We start from the raw sequence: 15,857 nt of genomic DNA, 5'->3' as shown, positions 1-15,857 counted from the left end.
TCCAGTGCTCTATTACAGGTGAGAGCATTCACTTGGTCACGTCCATTTAATGAATTTTAGAAAAGGCATCAAACTGGCACAATTCGGCCTCTAAGGTAGGTGGGACAAGACTCAGCCTGTTAAGAGTTGAATATCTGTTTGATCTGTGATTAGAGCACATGTCAGGACCAGAGGATGCGCACATTGACCAGCACATCTGGATAATCTGTGTGGTGTTAATGCAGTAGATGGGACTGGGTCCACGGTTAGACCAGGCCTGAGTAAATGAGAAACGTAGGAGGCCCACAGTTTCCTGCACTGGAAGGCCGTCCCAGAAGAGCCACCGTGGGGTGGAGTGGGGGTACTGGTGGACTGTGCATTCTATTTAGAAGGCATGTTTTTGGCTGGGGTAGTGGAACCGTTTGACATGTTTTTGGAAGCCTTGCAATTAAATGGAGGCCTTGCAGTTTGTTTGACATTAGTTTTATTTTGTGAACTGTAACACGGCATTTGTCCTCTAATCTTGTGCTTACATTTACTGGATACATTTTATTTATTCAAAATCCTAATATTATGAAATCAGTCAAATAATAAGCATTTTGCCACCCCCTTAGTGGCACTGGGGATCTAATGGATTGTTAGCAGGTTGAAGAGGTCCTAAGCTGTTGTACACCTGTCTGTCATCGCTCCCCCTCTCCTTCAGTTACCTACACAATGTTAAAACAGTGGATACAGAAAATCACGGGCAGAGCCCCCCATCACGAGCTCCTGGAATAGATGCAATTAACAATTGCAACCAGATCCGTTAAATATTATGTCGTAGACTCTTAACAGTTAAGGCAGGCATTGATGATATTTGGGAAGACAAGTGATGGACATATTAACTAGCTTGCTAGCTAGTGTTGTTACCCGTGCCCTCCCAAAGCAAACATTACCGATACATAATACATAGAGGCGCATAAACGAATCATATTATTCTGGATAGCGGCTCATTCGTGCTCCACGCAGGTGGGTTGACAGTATGTGGGGGGTGGGGACTGTGGAGTCAGCTGAAAGGCTGGCCATTGGCTAATTCTGTTGTCGTTGATGAAAAAACATGACGCCAGAACAGGAACGAAAGGAAGGGGAGCGGACAAATCAAGATGGCGTCCTGCAATGAAGCAGGAAATAGATTTCAGTTTCATTAAAACTTGTTTCGACAGAGCCTCGACTGCAAGGTGTAATAGTGGAGAGGCCTGAGAAGACTTTTCAGAGACGGTAGACGGAGAAGATACAGGTGGGAGCGCTGTTATCTTACGTTGGGGTTTAGGGGCGGGGGCATCAGAAGCAAAACACACGGCGGCGTTACAGGCCTGGGCTACGGCTGTGGACTTAGAATATTACCGTGGCGTTTTTGCCCGGTGCGGTGTTATGTAAACTAGCCAGTCCAGTCGGCTAGCATCATGCTAATAATGTGCTACAGGCCGTGGTGATGAGGGGGCTGGTCTTTGGTGGGTGGATGATTGGATCAGTATTAAGTATTGTCTCGTATTGAATTGTCTACCGCTAGGTTGTGTTCAGTAGTTAGATTAATCATAGCTTGCTTGCCTGGAGTCATGGTCGCGTAGATGATCATTCTGGTCTTTCCTGCTGTACGTTAAATTTAAGGATGTAAATTAGATAGTGGCTTGCTGCTAGTATAACCCCAGTTTAAATAGCTAGCTATTCCATAGCTGATACTGGTGGATGCTCAACTTGCCCCCTTTTTTGTAACGAAATGGTCGGGCAAAGTAGTGCTCCCTGCTCAAACTTTTGGTTTAATTTGTCAATGTAAATAAACTTGGTGACAGGCAGATGAAGAATTTGAAATCAGCTTCCTAGTGGGCTAATAAACTCAGCAAGCATGCTAGTTAGCTCATTAGCGGTAGCGTTAGCTAAAGGACTGGGTATTGTTTTTCGGTACGCTTTTATAACCAGCAAACTGACAGCTGTCTGAATGGAGTTGGCTACCTCTAACTAGACTTATCAGGGTAAATGACGCAATCTAGCGAGCTAATATAACTAGTAAATTAGCCATAGTTTGCCTTTCCTCTCTGCTAGAATATGAGAACCCTCCAAGGGTATGCTCCACCATTTAGCCAGCGCTAATTAGTCTGCAAGCTGCACTATTGTTGTCACGATAGCATGCGTTTATAGCTGGCTTGTTGTACGTTATTGCTTATGTCTGCAGTTAGCCAGACATATAAGGTCTAACGGTTAACGTTACTAGTTGACAAAAATACGTTCAGGGTTGTATTCACCATTGAGAGCTAGCAGCGGGTTTGCATGTCATTACTGTTGCTTGTTCTTCTCCGTTGGGAAATTAAAATATTATCGATACTTCAATCCACTGAACTTCAATCACTTGTGTAATTGCGACAGGAAATTCTGATGAAATGGCTCATTAACGTTAGCCAGCTAGTTACTTGGGGACGGAGATGAAGACCTAGCTAATACGAATGACGTGGATCTACTCATTATTGAAAGAACAGCGACCTGGTTTTGCTAAAATCAACAAGAATGTGTAACGTCACATTAAAAACTATCTCCATATGATGTATCAGTTTCATCTCTTCAAACGACATGTGATCCACATTTCACAATGTGGACCTTTCCCCAGGCGCGCTCCGAACTGTCCCAGAAAAGTAAGGTGGTTAATTAGGGTACTGAATAGTGACTGCACTCTGTCTTGAACCTGGCTTTTCTACAGGGGGGGTCTTTAAGGTACTGTAGAGGGTCCCTGAACGGATTTAATATGCAGTCACTATATATAGATTTGGTAAAATATAAAAAAATACAAACTTCATTTTTTATTATTATAAACCATTTTAAATTGTGTTGGAGGTCCCCTGGATCAGAAAAGGCTGGGAAAACCCCTTGTCTGGAACACTTCCTTTGGGCTTGGAACTGCTGTCACTGAACAACTTGTTAAAATTCTGGGATCCGGTTAAAACAAACACCAGCATGAAACGTGGCACTCCAGGACCGAGGTTAAGAACCCGTGAAGAAGGGGATCTCATGGACTGTTTGCTGCTTACGGTCACAGATGTTACAAGATGAAAATGGGTTATCTGAAATGGACAGCGGTTGGGGACGCTGTTCAAAGTGCAACTTGTGCTTCCTTATCCTTTCTCAGCTATGGCCTGTCATTCTTACCTACTGTTTTCCCTTATTTAATGGGGACAACAGACTGGAACATGGCTGCTAAGCTAAATGCCTTAAACTATTTAAGCACCAATGAATCATAACTGGCCCTGTTACCTCCCAAGAGGTAAGAATTCTTCACCTATCAGGAAGTGAAACTTAATATGATCCACCATCACTGTTTGATCACACAATCTTGTGCTGCCTGTAACACAGATTCCTCACACTAACCAGATGGTCAGCTCCATGTTCTCAGCATGGCAAGTTCTGTCTAAGTGTTTGTATTATGGCTTATGCCATAAGGGCCAGAATCATATACCTTCCCACTGGTTACCTGCGCTTGAGTTTATTCGCCTATAAACCGGCGAAGCCCATACCATCAAATTTGATGTGTTTTATAGGTATTTGTGATGGCACTTCACTATCCGTAACAAACGGTGGCAGTTAGTGTTCAGTACAGTAATACTGCCCCAGAAACCTCCTGTAACGGACTACTACTTCCTGTAGTTGAGAAACAGGGAGGGGAGAAGGAGACAGGAGATGGGTATGTGGTTAGGATATAGAATCTTTGCCTCCACTGGATCTTTCTTGTCCTTCTGACTCCACTCTCTTCATTACAAAGCTCCTTCCTGAACACAGAAGGAAGAGGGTACGCAATGCAGTTCAACTTTATTAGTATCGCGCTTTTTGCAACAACACTGTCACAAAGACGCTTTACAGAGAAAACCAAAAATGAAGACTGGGCATAAACCTGGTCTGAACTCCCAAAAACAAGCATGCGAGGTAAAGAAAAATTTTATTATTTTTTAAAAAATAACTCCCCAGTGGGAAGAAAAACACTCAAACAGTGGCAAAAAAAAAGTGCTCTCCAATGGGAAGGAATCTTGGGAGGAACCCGGCTATAGAGGGGGAGCCCTTCCTCTGCTGGCCGACCTGGTGTAATAAGAGGCTGAAGGGCAGCTGAATTAGTAAGGTGGGGTCTGTCAGAGCTAATAACCAAACGGGTTGGACCGGACGTGCGTTTGTTTCCTTCTTCACTGGAGCCGCAGCAGTAGAATGGCTGGTGTTTTTTTCTGTTTTATTTTGTCTTCCTGTTTTTCTTCGTTGCATCACTCGTAACAGCATTGACACTTTGTTAGTCACTGGCCCTAGATGTGTGTAAACAGTTGCAAGACCATATCAGATATGCCACCCAGTACATTCTCTACAATAGCATTTTCACTGAATGAACTTAATCTTTCATTCAGGGCATTTGTCAGGCACGCGCTGGTATGTCTGAGCTGCTTCTCTATGACCCTGCCCAGCTAACCCACTTATGGATGGGGGGGGGGAAACGGTTTTCATACAGGTTCAGTGTTTCTCGATCGTTCATATAGCCTTGCACTACACATGAAATGCTTTTCATTGGCCCAAGTCTTAAGCTCTTTCCATTATGGCGGACAGATGATTTTTTTTTTTTTACTCTTTTGTATCTTTTGCAAGATTTTTCATATTAATTAGGTGTTTGGCTGCATTATCAGGTGATATGTGTTGGTGTACACATGCATTTTGTGTCTTTTGAGTCCCTGGTCAGACTGGGTCAGACTCACATATAATGCCTGATCTGTGTATGTGGAGGGTGGTCTGATCTGTGAGTGTGAGTGAGTGAGTGAGTGAGTCAGTGAGTGATTGATTGATTGACTCACTCATGGAGGGGTTTAGCTCATAGTTTAACAGAGCTGCATGGGTGCAGGTGACACAACCAGCATTTCCACATTCAGATATAAAAAATCACGCCCAGAACATAGCAGAACTGTACAGTCCGAGGTTGGCCAGAGTGAGAGGCCAGCATAAGTCCCAAGATATGATTGAACACAAGGTTAGAGCTATATGCTGAATCATGATTGGTGGGTTGGACAGCACATGCGCCCAATCAGGTAGCAGCACTTGTACCCGCTTTCTCTGATACCCATGCAGTGGAAGTGTGTCATCACGAGTATCATTAAAACACTGACAGGATGGCATTCTTTTCACACATCATCACTGCAGTGAGTATGCACCTAGTGAGGACAAGGACAGGTGTGGGCTGGGCAGGTAATGTAGTCACATGAAGGGTGTGACAGGGTGTAAAGCACTAAGGAAGGGCCTCTTTGGTATCCTTTTGAGTATGGCTATGTGTACAGTAATGCGTGTAGTGCAGTAAAAATATGTACATTTAGGTTCTCACTGTTTGGTCAATGCTACATGATCGTGAGCATTTCTTATGCAGCTTAACAGGCAGAAGTGCAGGCACCCAGTCGGCCAACAGGGGTCGCTGGTGCGCAAACCGATGCCACCATCCCAGCAAACGGAAACCCTGCTTTTCCTGTGTGAGTGCCAACTGTGGTTCGCCTGCTGGGCCACAGTCAGCACTGGCACGGTCCGGGTTCGATCCCAGACCGTGGGGCCCATCCACACACTGAAACAGTGTCTTAACAGGATGAGTCATGTATTTAAAATAGGAACATATATAGCTTGCATAGTTTACCATCTAAACACAAATTCAAGTGTTTGGTCATTTTTTAAATGCCTGCTGTTGTGGCTGTTTACCTTTTGGAACTGTTACTGTGTGTTTATGGTCATTCCATGTGTAATCATCTTTAGTGTTAAGCTGTAGATGAAAAACTTGATCATTAAGTGCTGTTATAAATGAATGTGTATTTCTATGCATTTTCACATATATGGCATATATGTGTATCATATATAAAAGCCGCTTTAGTGATGAGTCTAAACTGCCCTCCGTCCGGCCCCTCATGTCATGTGACTGTCTGTCTTGTGCTCTCCTCTCAGTTTCTGTGTTTGTTTTTTTTTTTTCCCAGACTCTCAATGGCTGCAAGGAAGTCTGGATCTGATTTCCAGAACACCGGTGAGCCTGTCTGTGCATGTAGCTCTGATCTTCACTTCTGTCTGTGCATGTATTTCTGACCTTCACTGCTGTCTGTGTATGTAGTTCTGATCCTCACTGCTGTCTGTGCATGTAGTTCTGATCTTCACTGTTGTCTGTGCATGTAGTTCTGATATTCACTGCTGTCTGTGCATGTAGTTCTGATCTTCGCTGCTGTCTGTGCATGTAGTTTTGACCTTCACACTGCTGTCTGTGCATGGAGTTCTGATCTTCACTGCTAATAAAAAATCTGTTTTATGGTGGTTTTGATTTATACTTGATGGAATGGTTTATTAAATGTCAATGAACATATTCAAGATGGGGAATGATAGGAAGATCAGTTTAAATTTATGCTATTAAATACAGACACAAGTTTATGTACATGCACATTTGTTCATTCACCATCATATTAGTTACATAGTTGGACTTATAATATTCTGTGTTTTTAATGTTACATTCCCCACACCTCTAGGGCCCCTCAGTTACCTGGAAGAAGTTCCCTTCAAGCTCAACGACAAGTTCAGGTGTCCAGCCAAAGTGGGGCTGCCGATTGGATTCTGTCTCCAGGACTGTGGAGCGCTGCTTGCTGAAGTTCAGGTGAGTCCCTAACGAGGTGAACACATCCGGGTTAACCACCAGGCTCGCACAGGCCTCAACACTGTGTAGCCTCAACACTGCATCGCTTCAACACTGCATAGCCTGACCACTGCATAGCCTCCACACTGCGTAGCCTCAACACTGTGTAGCCTCAACACTGCATAGCCTGACCACTGCATAGCCCCACACTGCGTAGCCTCAACACTGCATAGCCTGACCACTGCATAGCCTCCACTCTGCGTAGCCTCAACACTGCGTCACCTGAACACTGCATAGCCTCAACACTGCATTGCTTCAGCGCTGCATCAGCTCAACACTGCATGGCCTGAACACTGTCTCACCTGAACACTGCGTCGCCTCAACACTGCGTCAACTCAACTATTTTGCCGATGGTCTCCTGTCTCAGGCCACAGTAAAGAATTTCCACCAAGGATTCTTGTGTAGTTTGCAGCTATGACTCATGTCTGTCAAGCGAATCTCACAGTAATTTTCTCTGGTTACTGTAGATGATGGTTATATTGCTAGTTAACCAGCACGTTCTACACTGGCTGTCTGAAGCCGTCGTATTTTTATACTAGTGAATAACTTGGCCCATTAGACTGAGAGGCGAGTTTAATAAGCTGTATGAGCTTGTGTGTCTGGTACTGCATGTGCTTTGTGTATCATCTTGACTGAACACCGAAGTGACCAGGCTGAGCGTGGCAGGGGTTAGATTTGATGCTGATTGACAGTGATTCTCTTCACACAGCAGAATTACCTCTGATTGTGGCGGAATTGCGAGTAAGTGGTCCCCTGGGGGAAAAAATACGCTATGCGTTTATCAACACGTGGAGCGCACGTGTTGATAAATGAAGGATGAAAACTACACAGTATCACAGTACTGGTATCGCAGTACATGGCTGTTTATGTGAAACAAAATGCAACAGAAGGCAATTTAAGATAAATATGTAGGCTAGAGGTTCAGATTTGAGCACAAAGGCCTAAAGCATGTTTGGGGGGGGGGGGGAGGCTGAAGGTAACTGAATGTTCTGACTCTGACTGCGTCAGTGTGGTCGTACTGTAACTGCCCTGCCGTCTCTTTGAATAAAGCACACATCTGCTTCCCCACATGTTATATTATAGCCGATGCTCTTGTTGCTGGTCTTTTACAGACCTGGATCAAATACGTATTTGTTCTGGATTCAAATACTTTTCTGTGCTTTGTTGATCTTTCCTGATGTAATTGAGTCTGCCAATATGACCAGAAGGCGGGGTTTGCACTTTTTGAGAGTATTTCATTGGTTCCAATACACCAGACAAGATCATAAAAGTATTTGAATCCAAAACAAATACGTATTTGACCCAGGCCTGGTCTGTTATATTATAGCTGATGTTCTTGTTGCTGGTCTGTTATATTTTAGCTGATCCTGTTGTTGCTGGTCTGTTATATTATAGCTGATCCTGTTGTTGCTGGTTTGTTGTATTACAGCTGACGCTCTTGTTGCTGGTCTGTTGTATTTTAGCTGATCCTGTTGTTGCTGGTCTGTTATATTATAGCTGATCCTGTTGTTGCTGGTTTGTTGTATTATAGCTGATGCTCTTGTTGCTGGTCTGTTACAGCTGATGCTCTTGTTGCTGGTCTGTTGTATTATAGCTGATCCTGTTGTTGCTGGTCTGTTATATTATAGCTGATCCTGTTGTTGCTGGTTTGTTATATTATAGCTGATCCTGTTGTTGCTGGTTTGTTGTATTATAGCTAATGTTCTTGTTGCTGGTCTGTTGTATTATAGCTGATGCTCTTGTTGCTGGTCTGTTGTATTATAGCTGATGCTCTTGTTGCTGGTCTGTTGTATTATAGCTGATGCTCTTGTTGCTGGTCTGTTGTATTATAGCTGATGCTCTTGTTGCTGGTCTGTTGTGTTATAGCTGATGCTCTTGTTGCTGGTCTGTTGTATTATAGCTGATGTTCTTGTTGCTGGTCTGTTATAGCTGGTGTTCTCTCTCTCCCTCCCTCTCCCGGGCAGTATGACTTCTCTCTGGAGCGGCGGAGCGTGCGCTGGGGGGAGGAGCTTGCGGACGCGCGGGCGGCGCAGGAGCGGGCGCGTCTGAGGGCGGAGGCGGCCCTCGCTGAGCAGGAGGCCCAGGAGACGGCGGCAGCCTCACAGGACAGCGACGGAAGGCCGGAGGGCCACACCCCCGACGAGCAGGACCTGCTCCCTCCGGCCCTCAACCCGGTCCTGGCGGGCCTGAGGCACAACGCCATCCTGACCCCCCTGCCGGCCCCCAGCCTGGGGCCCGTGCGCCACCCCAGCCCCCCGCCCCCGCCCCCGCAGAGCCTCAACCTGGCGGACTTCGAGCGCGAGGAGGACCCCTTCGACAAGCTGGAGCTCAAGACCCTGGACGACAGGGAGGAGCTGAGGAGCATCCTGCAGGTGCAGTCGGCCACGCCCCCGGACCCCGCCCCGCGGTCGCGGAGCTCCCCCCCGCCCCCTGCCCCGGCCCCGGCCCCTAACCCCGCCCCTGCCCCCGCCCCCGCCCCCAAGCCCGCCCTCTTCCACAAACCCAACGGGCTGGTGGCTCTTCTGGACCTGGACGGGCACGGGGGCGGGGGCCTGGGGCAGCTGGAGAATGACCGCCCCTGTAACATCCGCTCTCTCACCTTCCCCAAACTGTCCGACCCCGGGGACCCCGCCCCGCCGCGCAGCCTCCCCAACGGCGGCCCCCTCTCCTCGGCGGGGGTCAAGAACGACGTGGGACGCTCCCAGGACCCGCACAACGGGACACCCAAAGAGGTGGGGGCGCTAGGATTGGGTGATTTTCTTGTCGCGTTGTGTTGTGTTGTGTACAGGAGAACCTCAGATACAAACCCTTCAGAGCAGCAGCTCATTCAGAACCTTGCATGTCATGCCAAATGATATCAGTTTTAATTTGAGTCGTTTGTTGGAGTGGTTTCTCATGTTACTCAGGCAGTATTTCTTTTTTGAAAAGCATGCTCTTATTTTATACCTGTACGTAATTTCATCGGCGATTATTGAAATGGGGTGTATCTTTTTCCTGTTGCTGTGAGTCTTTACCCGTCTGTTCTCCGTTTGACGTGATGTCACAAACACTCCTCCCCACAGCCTGGTTTTGTCCCAGCGGCCGGCGTGGTGTCGCCCCCCGGTGGTGGGCCGGGGCAGTGCGGGGCCCTGTTCAGCCTGTCACAGAGCGAGAGGCAGTGTGTGGAGACCATCGTGGGCATGGGCTACTCCTACGAGGGGGTGATGAAGGCCATGCAGAGACAGGGCCAGAACGTGGAGCAGGTACCGTACGGGCTCGCCTGCCCCCCCCCCCCTCTCTCTCTCTACCCTCTCTTCTACCTCTCTCTGTCCCTGTACCTCTCTCTCTCTCTCTTTACCTGTACCTCTCGCTCTCTCTCTCTACCCTCTCTTCTACCTCTCTCTGTCCCTGTACCTCTCTCTCTCTCTCTTTATCTGTACCTCTCACTCTCTCTCTCTCTCTCTCTCTACCTTTCTCTGTCTCTGTACCCCTCTCTCTCTCTACCTTTCTCTGTCTCTGTACCTCTCTCTCTCTCTCTGTCTCTCTACCCCTCTCTCTGTACCTCTCTTTCTCTTTTTCTGTACCCCTCTCTGTCCCTGTAGCCCTCTCTCTCTTCATCTGTACCCCTCTCTCTGTATCTCTCTCTCTGTCCCTGTACCTCTCTCTCTTTATCTCTTTCTCTCATGCGCTCTTACTCTCTGTACCTCTTTGTCTCTCTCTCTCACTTTCATTCTCTCTCTCCTTCCCTCTGTATTAGCTATGTGATGCGTAACGAAACTAATTCAGGCATGTCAGTCCTGTTGAAGAGCTGTGATTAAAGTTGTGATTTTGAGCTTTTTTGTTCTGTTTTGGTATATTTCCAGGTGCTGGATTACCTGTTTGTGCACGCGCGGCTGTGTGAGAGAGGGTTCGATGCCAGTGCGGTGGAGGAGTGCCTGGAGATGTACCAGTGCTCAGAAGAGAAGGTCAGTGCAGGTCATAGGTGCTCATCTTTACCATGGAGATGCCAGTCGTCATGGGGACCGTTTGGCGCCGCTGAGACAGAGATGGCAGTTAGGGAACTGGGCCTGGGCCTGGGCTTGTTGCTTTGATTCCCAGAATGACAGATTTAAGCAAATACTCAAATTTGGAATCAAACTATGCTTGACCAGTTTGACCAGTGGAGACCCCAGGTTAATGTCCACCAGAGATTAATTTGTGAATTTACTAATTGTAAGCTAATTACAGCTTTAGTTGCAATGCTTTAAATCCCCCTCTCCACCTCCCCCTCCCCCCTCTCTCTCTCTCCCTCTCTCTCCCCCCCCCTCCCTCCCCTCCCCCTCCCAGGCGCTGGAGTTCCTGCAGCTCATGTCTCGGTTTGGTGAGATGGGTTTTGAGAGGGACGCCATTAAGGAGGTGCTGCTGGAGCACAACAACGACCAGGACAAGGCGCTGGAGGACCTGATGGCCCGAGCAGCGGCCAGCTGAGGCCCGCCCCCGCCCCGCCCTGCCCCCGGCCCGCCGCCGCCCCAACCCGCCCCGCCGCCCCGACCACCCCTTCCCACAGACACACGCACGGGCGGGCTTACCCATGATCCTCTGTGCCCGGCACTCACTGACTCTGCTACCTGTTACTGCTACCTGAGAGAGAGAGAGAGTGTGTGTGTGTGTGTGTGTGTGTGTGTGTGTGTGAATGAGAAAGAGAGAGAGAGTGTGTGTGTGTGTGTGAATGAGAATGAGAAAGAGAGAGTGTGAATGAAAAAGAGAAAGCGATGGAGTGTGTGTGTGTGTGTGTGAGAATGAGAAAGAGAGAGAGAGAGAGAATGAGTCTGAATGAGAAAAATGGAGTGAGAGAGCTGAGCTCATGGAAAACGTTGTGGAGAAAGCAAAATACAAGAATCACAAACTTTTTTGTTGACAAAAGAGAGGTGTGCGGACACGACAGAGACGAGCCGACCCCTGGTTGGCCTTTTGTCCATTTTGCAGAGTAAAGACTGGTGTGGACACAAACGGGAAAAGAAAGACAAAAAAGAGAAAAGCCACCAGGGGAACGCTGTGAAGAGGACGCGTTTCGGCGTTTTCATGGGGTCCGAACGGACCGAGCCTGCGGCCGTCGCCGTGGAGACTGCACAGGAGGGGCGGGGCCGGGTTTGGGGGCTGGGAGGAGGCACGCCAGGCTCGGTGTGTTGGGGACAAGCGCTCTCTCTCCCCGCTACAAAGCTGCCGTCGAACGCTGCGAGCCCGGGACCCCCCAGGACCGCCAGTGCAGCGCGCGCACAGACCCCGCCCGTCCCGCAGTCCCGCCCGTCCCGCCCGTCCCGCAGTCCCGCCACAGAAGACTCGACAAAGTGCCCTTTCTGCGTCTGTGGCCCGCGCCGTGACCGCTGGACTCTCCTTTCGCTGTCTGTCTTATCCTGCGGGAGGACTCCGCCGTGTTTTTTGTTGTTTATTTGAGGTTCTTCTCTGTGCTTTCTGTTTTAGGAACTGCATTAACTGAACTAAAAACATGGTTCATTTAAGTAATGTTAACGTTAAGGAAAAGTGTAACTACTGCACCTTTGGTTTCTGCACTGGAATGGACAGCATACTCGATGAAAAGAAGATCCGCGTTAAAAAAAAAGTTTTGTTTCGAGATGTCGAATTTTGACGACACACACACACACACACACACACACATACGCACAAACTGTCAATTACAAACATGACGAGACACAGGCACACACATAATTACCAAGACAGCAGGACCACCCAGTGCACACAGCTTAACTCATTAATATAGATCTCTCGATTAATAATTCATTTTAAAAGTACGTTAAGGTACACATTAAGGCACTTCCACCATATATTAAAATCAATTAGCAATTAATCTTCTCCTTAGAACATTCTGAAAGATGCTCCTGAAAGTCTTTAAGTGTTAATGTGTGGATTGTTAAGAAAGAAAACAACAGTGAGTCATTAGGTTTGTGTTGTTAATGCAGCCTGCCTCTCTAGTGCAATAGAGACTGTGAGAGAATGGGTGTCAGGCTGAATTTTCAGAATGGTGGCTTCTCGTCCACAACAGCGCCCTCTAGCTGACCGGAGGGCTGTTGTTAAGACTGGTAGACTGACTGGTTGGTCATGTGGAACACTTTTCCTAGTGAACTGGTGTGAAAATGGCTTTGATTGGCCACACCTACAAAAGAAATTTGGGAAAAAAATGTATTTTTTTCTGCCTTTTTTTTTTTTTTAACAGTGAAGTCAGATGTGATTGTCCTCCCCATTGGCTAACTACAGCACCAACATTACTACAATTTTCTTTTTTATTGGTTCTTCATTCGTGTTCCTTTTTTTTCTGTTGATTAATAACATATCTGGTGTACCACACTTCAGAACAGAGGTTATTTCAGTGGTTGGCAATTGGTGACCCTAAAAGTAAAGCTCAGTAGTGAAAATATTTGGAAATTTAATTGAAAGGTTTCCTATGTGAACTGCTGATGTTTTGGTTATATTTTCAATGATTGGCTTAAATATTTCCATGTCATATACATTTTTTTTTCCAAAGCACTTTTTCTTTCATTTGCTGCAAGTGTTTTATAGTGACCATGGGCCTGGAATCAGACCCCCATGCATTCACAGGTTGGCCACCACTGAGATTCATTTTGCTCACAACTATGGGGGAGGAAATTATAGTGGTGTAAAGGTGCCATTTTGTATTTTATGTAGCCACAGTGTGATATGTTCTGCAGCTCCTCCCCGCCTCGTCCGTTCATGTCCAGGGCTCTGCGCCTTTTTCCGTCTTCCGAGTCCGAAAGCCGAGCTGTGGTGTTTGGTTCTTGTCTCAGCCGGGCAGTCTTCTGCCCTCTAGTGGTGGAACTTTCTGTGCCCACCCTTCGCTTGCGCTCTTAGCGAATTAATTCTGGCACGCAGCTCGTAAGGAACAAAGAGTGACTGGACTTGATTAAAAAGATCTAATGAGGCACACTACAAGGTTAAAGGGCTGATTTTTAGTTTAAGTGCTGTGGAACTTTGGTGATATCGGAGATGGTCTGGAGGTGACCTCTGGGTTTTGACGTCTGTGGTAACGCAGAGGTCACGCTCTTGACCTTTCGTGTGCGTGTAGCTAACCCCAGCATTTAAACTGGAGCATAATGTGACCCTGTGATTCCCTCATAAACGTGTAAAATGTTCAATGACATTTTGCCGTCCCGTCATGAAGTTAAGTGAATGTGTGCGTCTTTTCACGTTGCCCCTGATGCGTCTGTCTGTGATTGGTCAAGTTGCATCACATGAGGCTCGTAGACCTATCAGAAGAGGGTGATCGTCAGCAGTGGAGAGAGAAGTGGCACGGATTTATTTGGCCATGTGGCCATCAGTTCAGTGTTGTGTGACGACCCATACAGAACGACCAGTGAGGTTTTTATTCTGCTTTGCTTCTCTCCGTACACACAACCTCTGTGGACTTTCATAGGTCAGCTTCCCACACATACAAGAGTGACCCAGCCTTTCAGTTGCAGGAACACATTTGGAATCCATGATTAAACTTTGCTGTGACTGGGGTAATTTTCAAAGCAGTGTTGCCATCAAAATGTGTTTTATAAAATAAAACTGTACTCAAATGCTTGGAATGAGTTATTGTGAGGGTGGGGGTGTGGATGGGTGGAATGATGTTTGGATGGGGTGTGGGGAGGAATGTAAAATATAATTATCAAATCAAAAAGAGCCCAAAGATTCAACCAACCGCAAGCCTTCAGAATGAGTGGGAAATGATTCAGCTATGGCCAAATCTAGAACAGAGGTGGGCCGAATCGCTTCTGAATCTATACAATGGTTATTGTTTTTGCCACTTTGCACCAGTGACGATTCACTTGTAGATTAAGCCACAATAAATAATTTTATGAGGACGCAACAGTCCACTGCTGTCATTGAAAAGGTTATCAAGATGTAGCTAAAATGTTTGTCTGGAATCTGTGTTAGACGCAGGCTTGGCGCAAGGGGAAACATTTTAAGTACGTCTACAGACTGTGACCAAGCGATGTGACAAACTTGAGCCAAATCAGGATGTGCTGCTCCTGAGTGTAGAAAATAGAACCAAAACAAGAAGCTTTGAGCCGTTCAGGCTTGTTTTTTGACAGAAATAAAATTACATTTTTTACTTTACGTCAAACAGTCTGAATAGACTTGTTGAAGAAGAGGGGTGTAGGAACTGGAGGTGGAGAAAGTGCAGATTCTGAACGAGAAGAGACTTGTTTACCTTTATCCTCTGAAACAGGATGCAGAACAGGACATTACAGGTGGTGGACAAAAACAAGGGTAACGGAAATAAAAAGTAAAAATCCCTTGACAGGGTGTTGGGCCACTACAGTACAGCCTGTGTGCTGTGCTGTGGAGTCTACCGGTGTCAGAAATTCTGTAGGAAGAATACACACCACCCTTCCACGATAAAGGTCAATCAACGTGAGCTTTGTTGATGGAATTGGAAAAGTCTAGCATGGGATAATGACATCACTGTGTGATGCACAATATATTGAAAACATAATGAAATTCACAAGTATTTATCATTTATTACTACTGAAACAAGGGTATATAAGAATGGTAGTAAATGTACTCTCATGAATATTATAGTGCTGTGTCGCATAAATGCCAGTGTATACAGGTTTTCATCTATTGTCTTACATTTAGCAGTTTTTTTGTTTTTTTTTAAGAGAGAAAAGAAAGTCCTCCCTCGGACAGTAATCCTTTTGAACTCGGTAACGAGGAGTAGGGGTGGCCTTTTCACACGGGCTCAGAAAATAGAAACGCACGAGCACAACAAAAAGACCATTGTGTCAGGATGTGGTGGCAGCGAGAAGCGTCGGCCGGGTTGTGCAGCCGCTGAACCGAGGGACAGTCAGCAAAAAAAAAAAAAAAGTTCCCAAAAGAGAGAGAGAGAGCACGAGAGATCGTATGTTTGTTTTGCACAGAAAACTGCTGGAAACCGAGTCATCAAAAATCACATGGATTTATGCCTTGATATCAGTCGTTTCAAACCTTGCATTACAACCTTCACCAGTGGGTTACCAACCCCGGTCCTGGAGATCCACCATCGTGTATGTTTTCATTTCAACCCTCATTTGGCACACCTGATTCTACTAATTAGCTTCTGAACAAGATCTCTAGCTATTGAATTAGGTGTGCTTTGTTAGGGTTCAAAGGAAAACCTACAGGAAGCTAGATCTCCAGGAGCAGAGTTGGTTAACACTGA

The 15,857-nt window shown here is 46.5% G+C and overlaps 1 protein-coding gene across 1 annotated transcript; it reads left to right on the top strand.

Annotated features, from left to right (window-relative positions):
* The first annotated feature begins 1,065 nt into the window (after positions 1 to 1,065).
* ubap1 (ubiquitin associated protein 1) lies at positions 1,066 to 14,232 on the top strand. Its single transcript, XM_064307367.1, has 7 exons — positions 1,066 to 1,255; positions 5,979 to 6,025; positions 6,516 to 6,640; positions 8,644 to 9,411; positions 9,742 to 9,921; positions 10,522 to 10,623; positions 10,985 to 14,232. The coding sequence occupies exons 2-7, from the start codon at positions 5,986 to 5,988 to the stop codon at positions 11,123 to 11,125; spliced, it is 1,356 nt and encodes a 451-aa protein (XP_064163437.1). The 5' UTR covers positions 1,066 to 1,255; positions 5,979 to 5,985; the 3' UTR covers positions 11,126 to 14,232.
* Positions 14,233 to 15,857: the final 1,625 nt, after the last annotated feature.

The sequence above is a fragment of the Anguilla rostrata genome, chromosome 14 (genome assembly GCF_018555375.3).
Source record: "Anguilla rostrata isolate EN2019 chromosome 14, ASM1855537v3, whole genome shotgun sequence".
NCBI classification, from domain to species: domain Eukaryota; kingdom Metazoa; phylum Chordata; class Actinopteri; order Anguilliformes; family Anguillidae; genus Anguilla; species Anguilla rostrata.
This window is presented reverse-complemented; position numbering and strand designations above follow the sequence as displayed.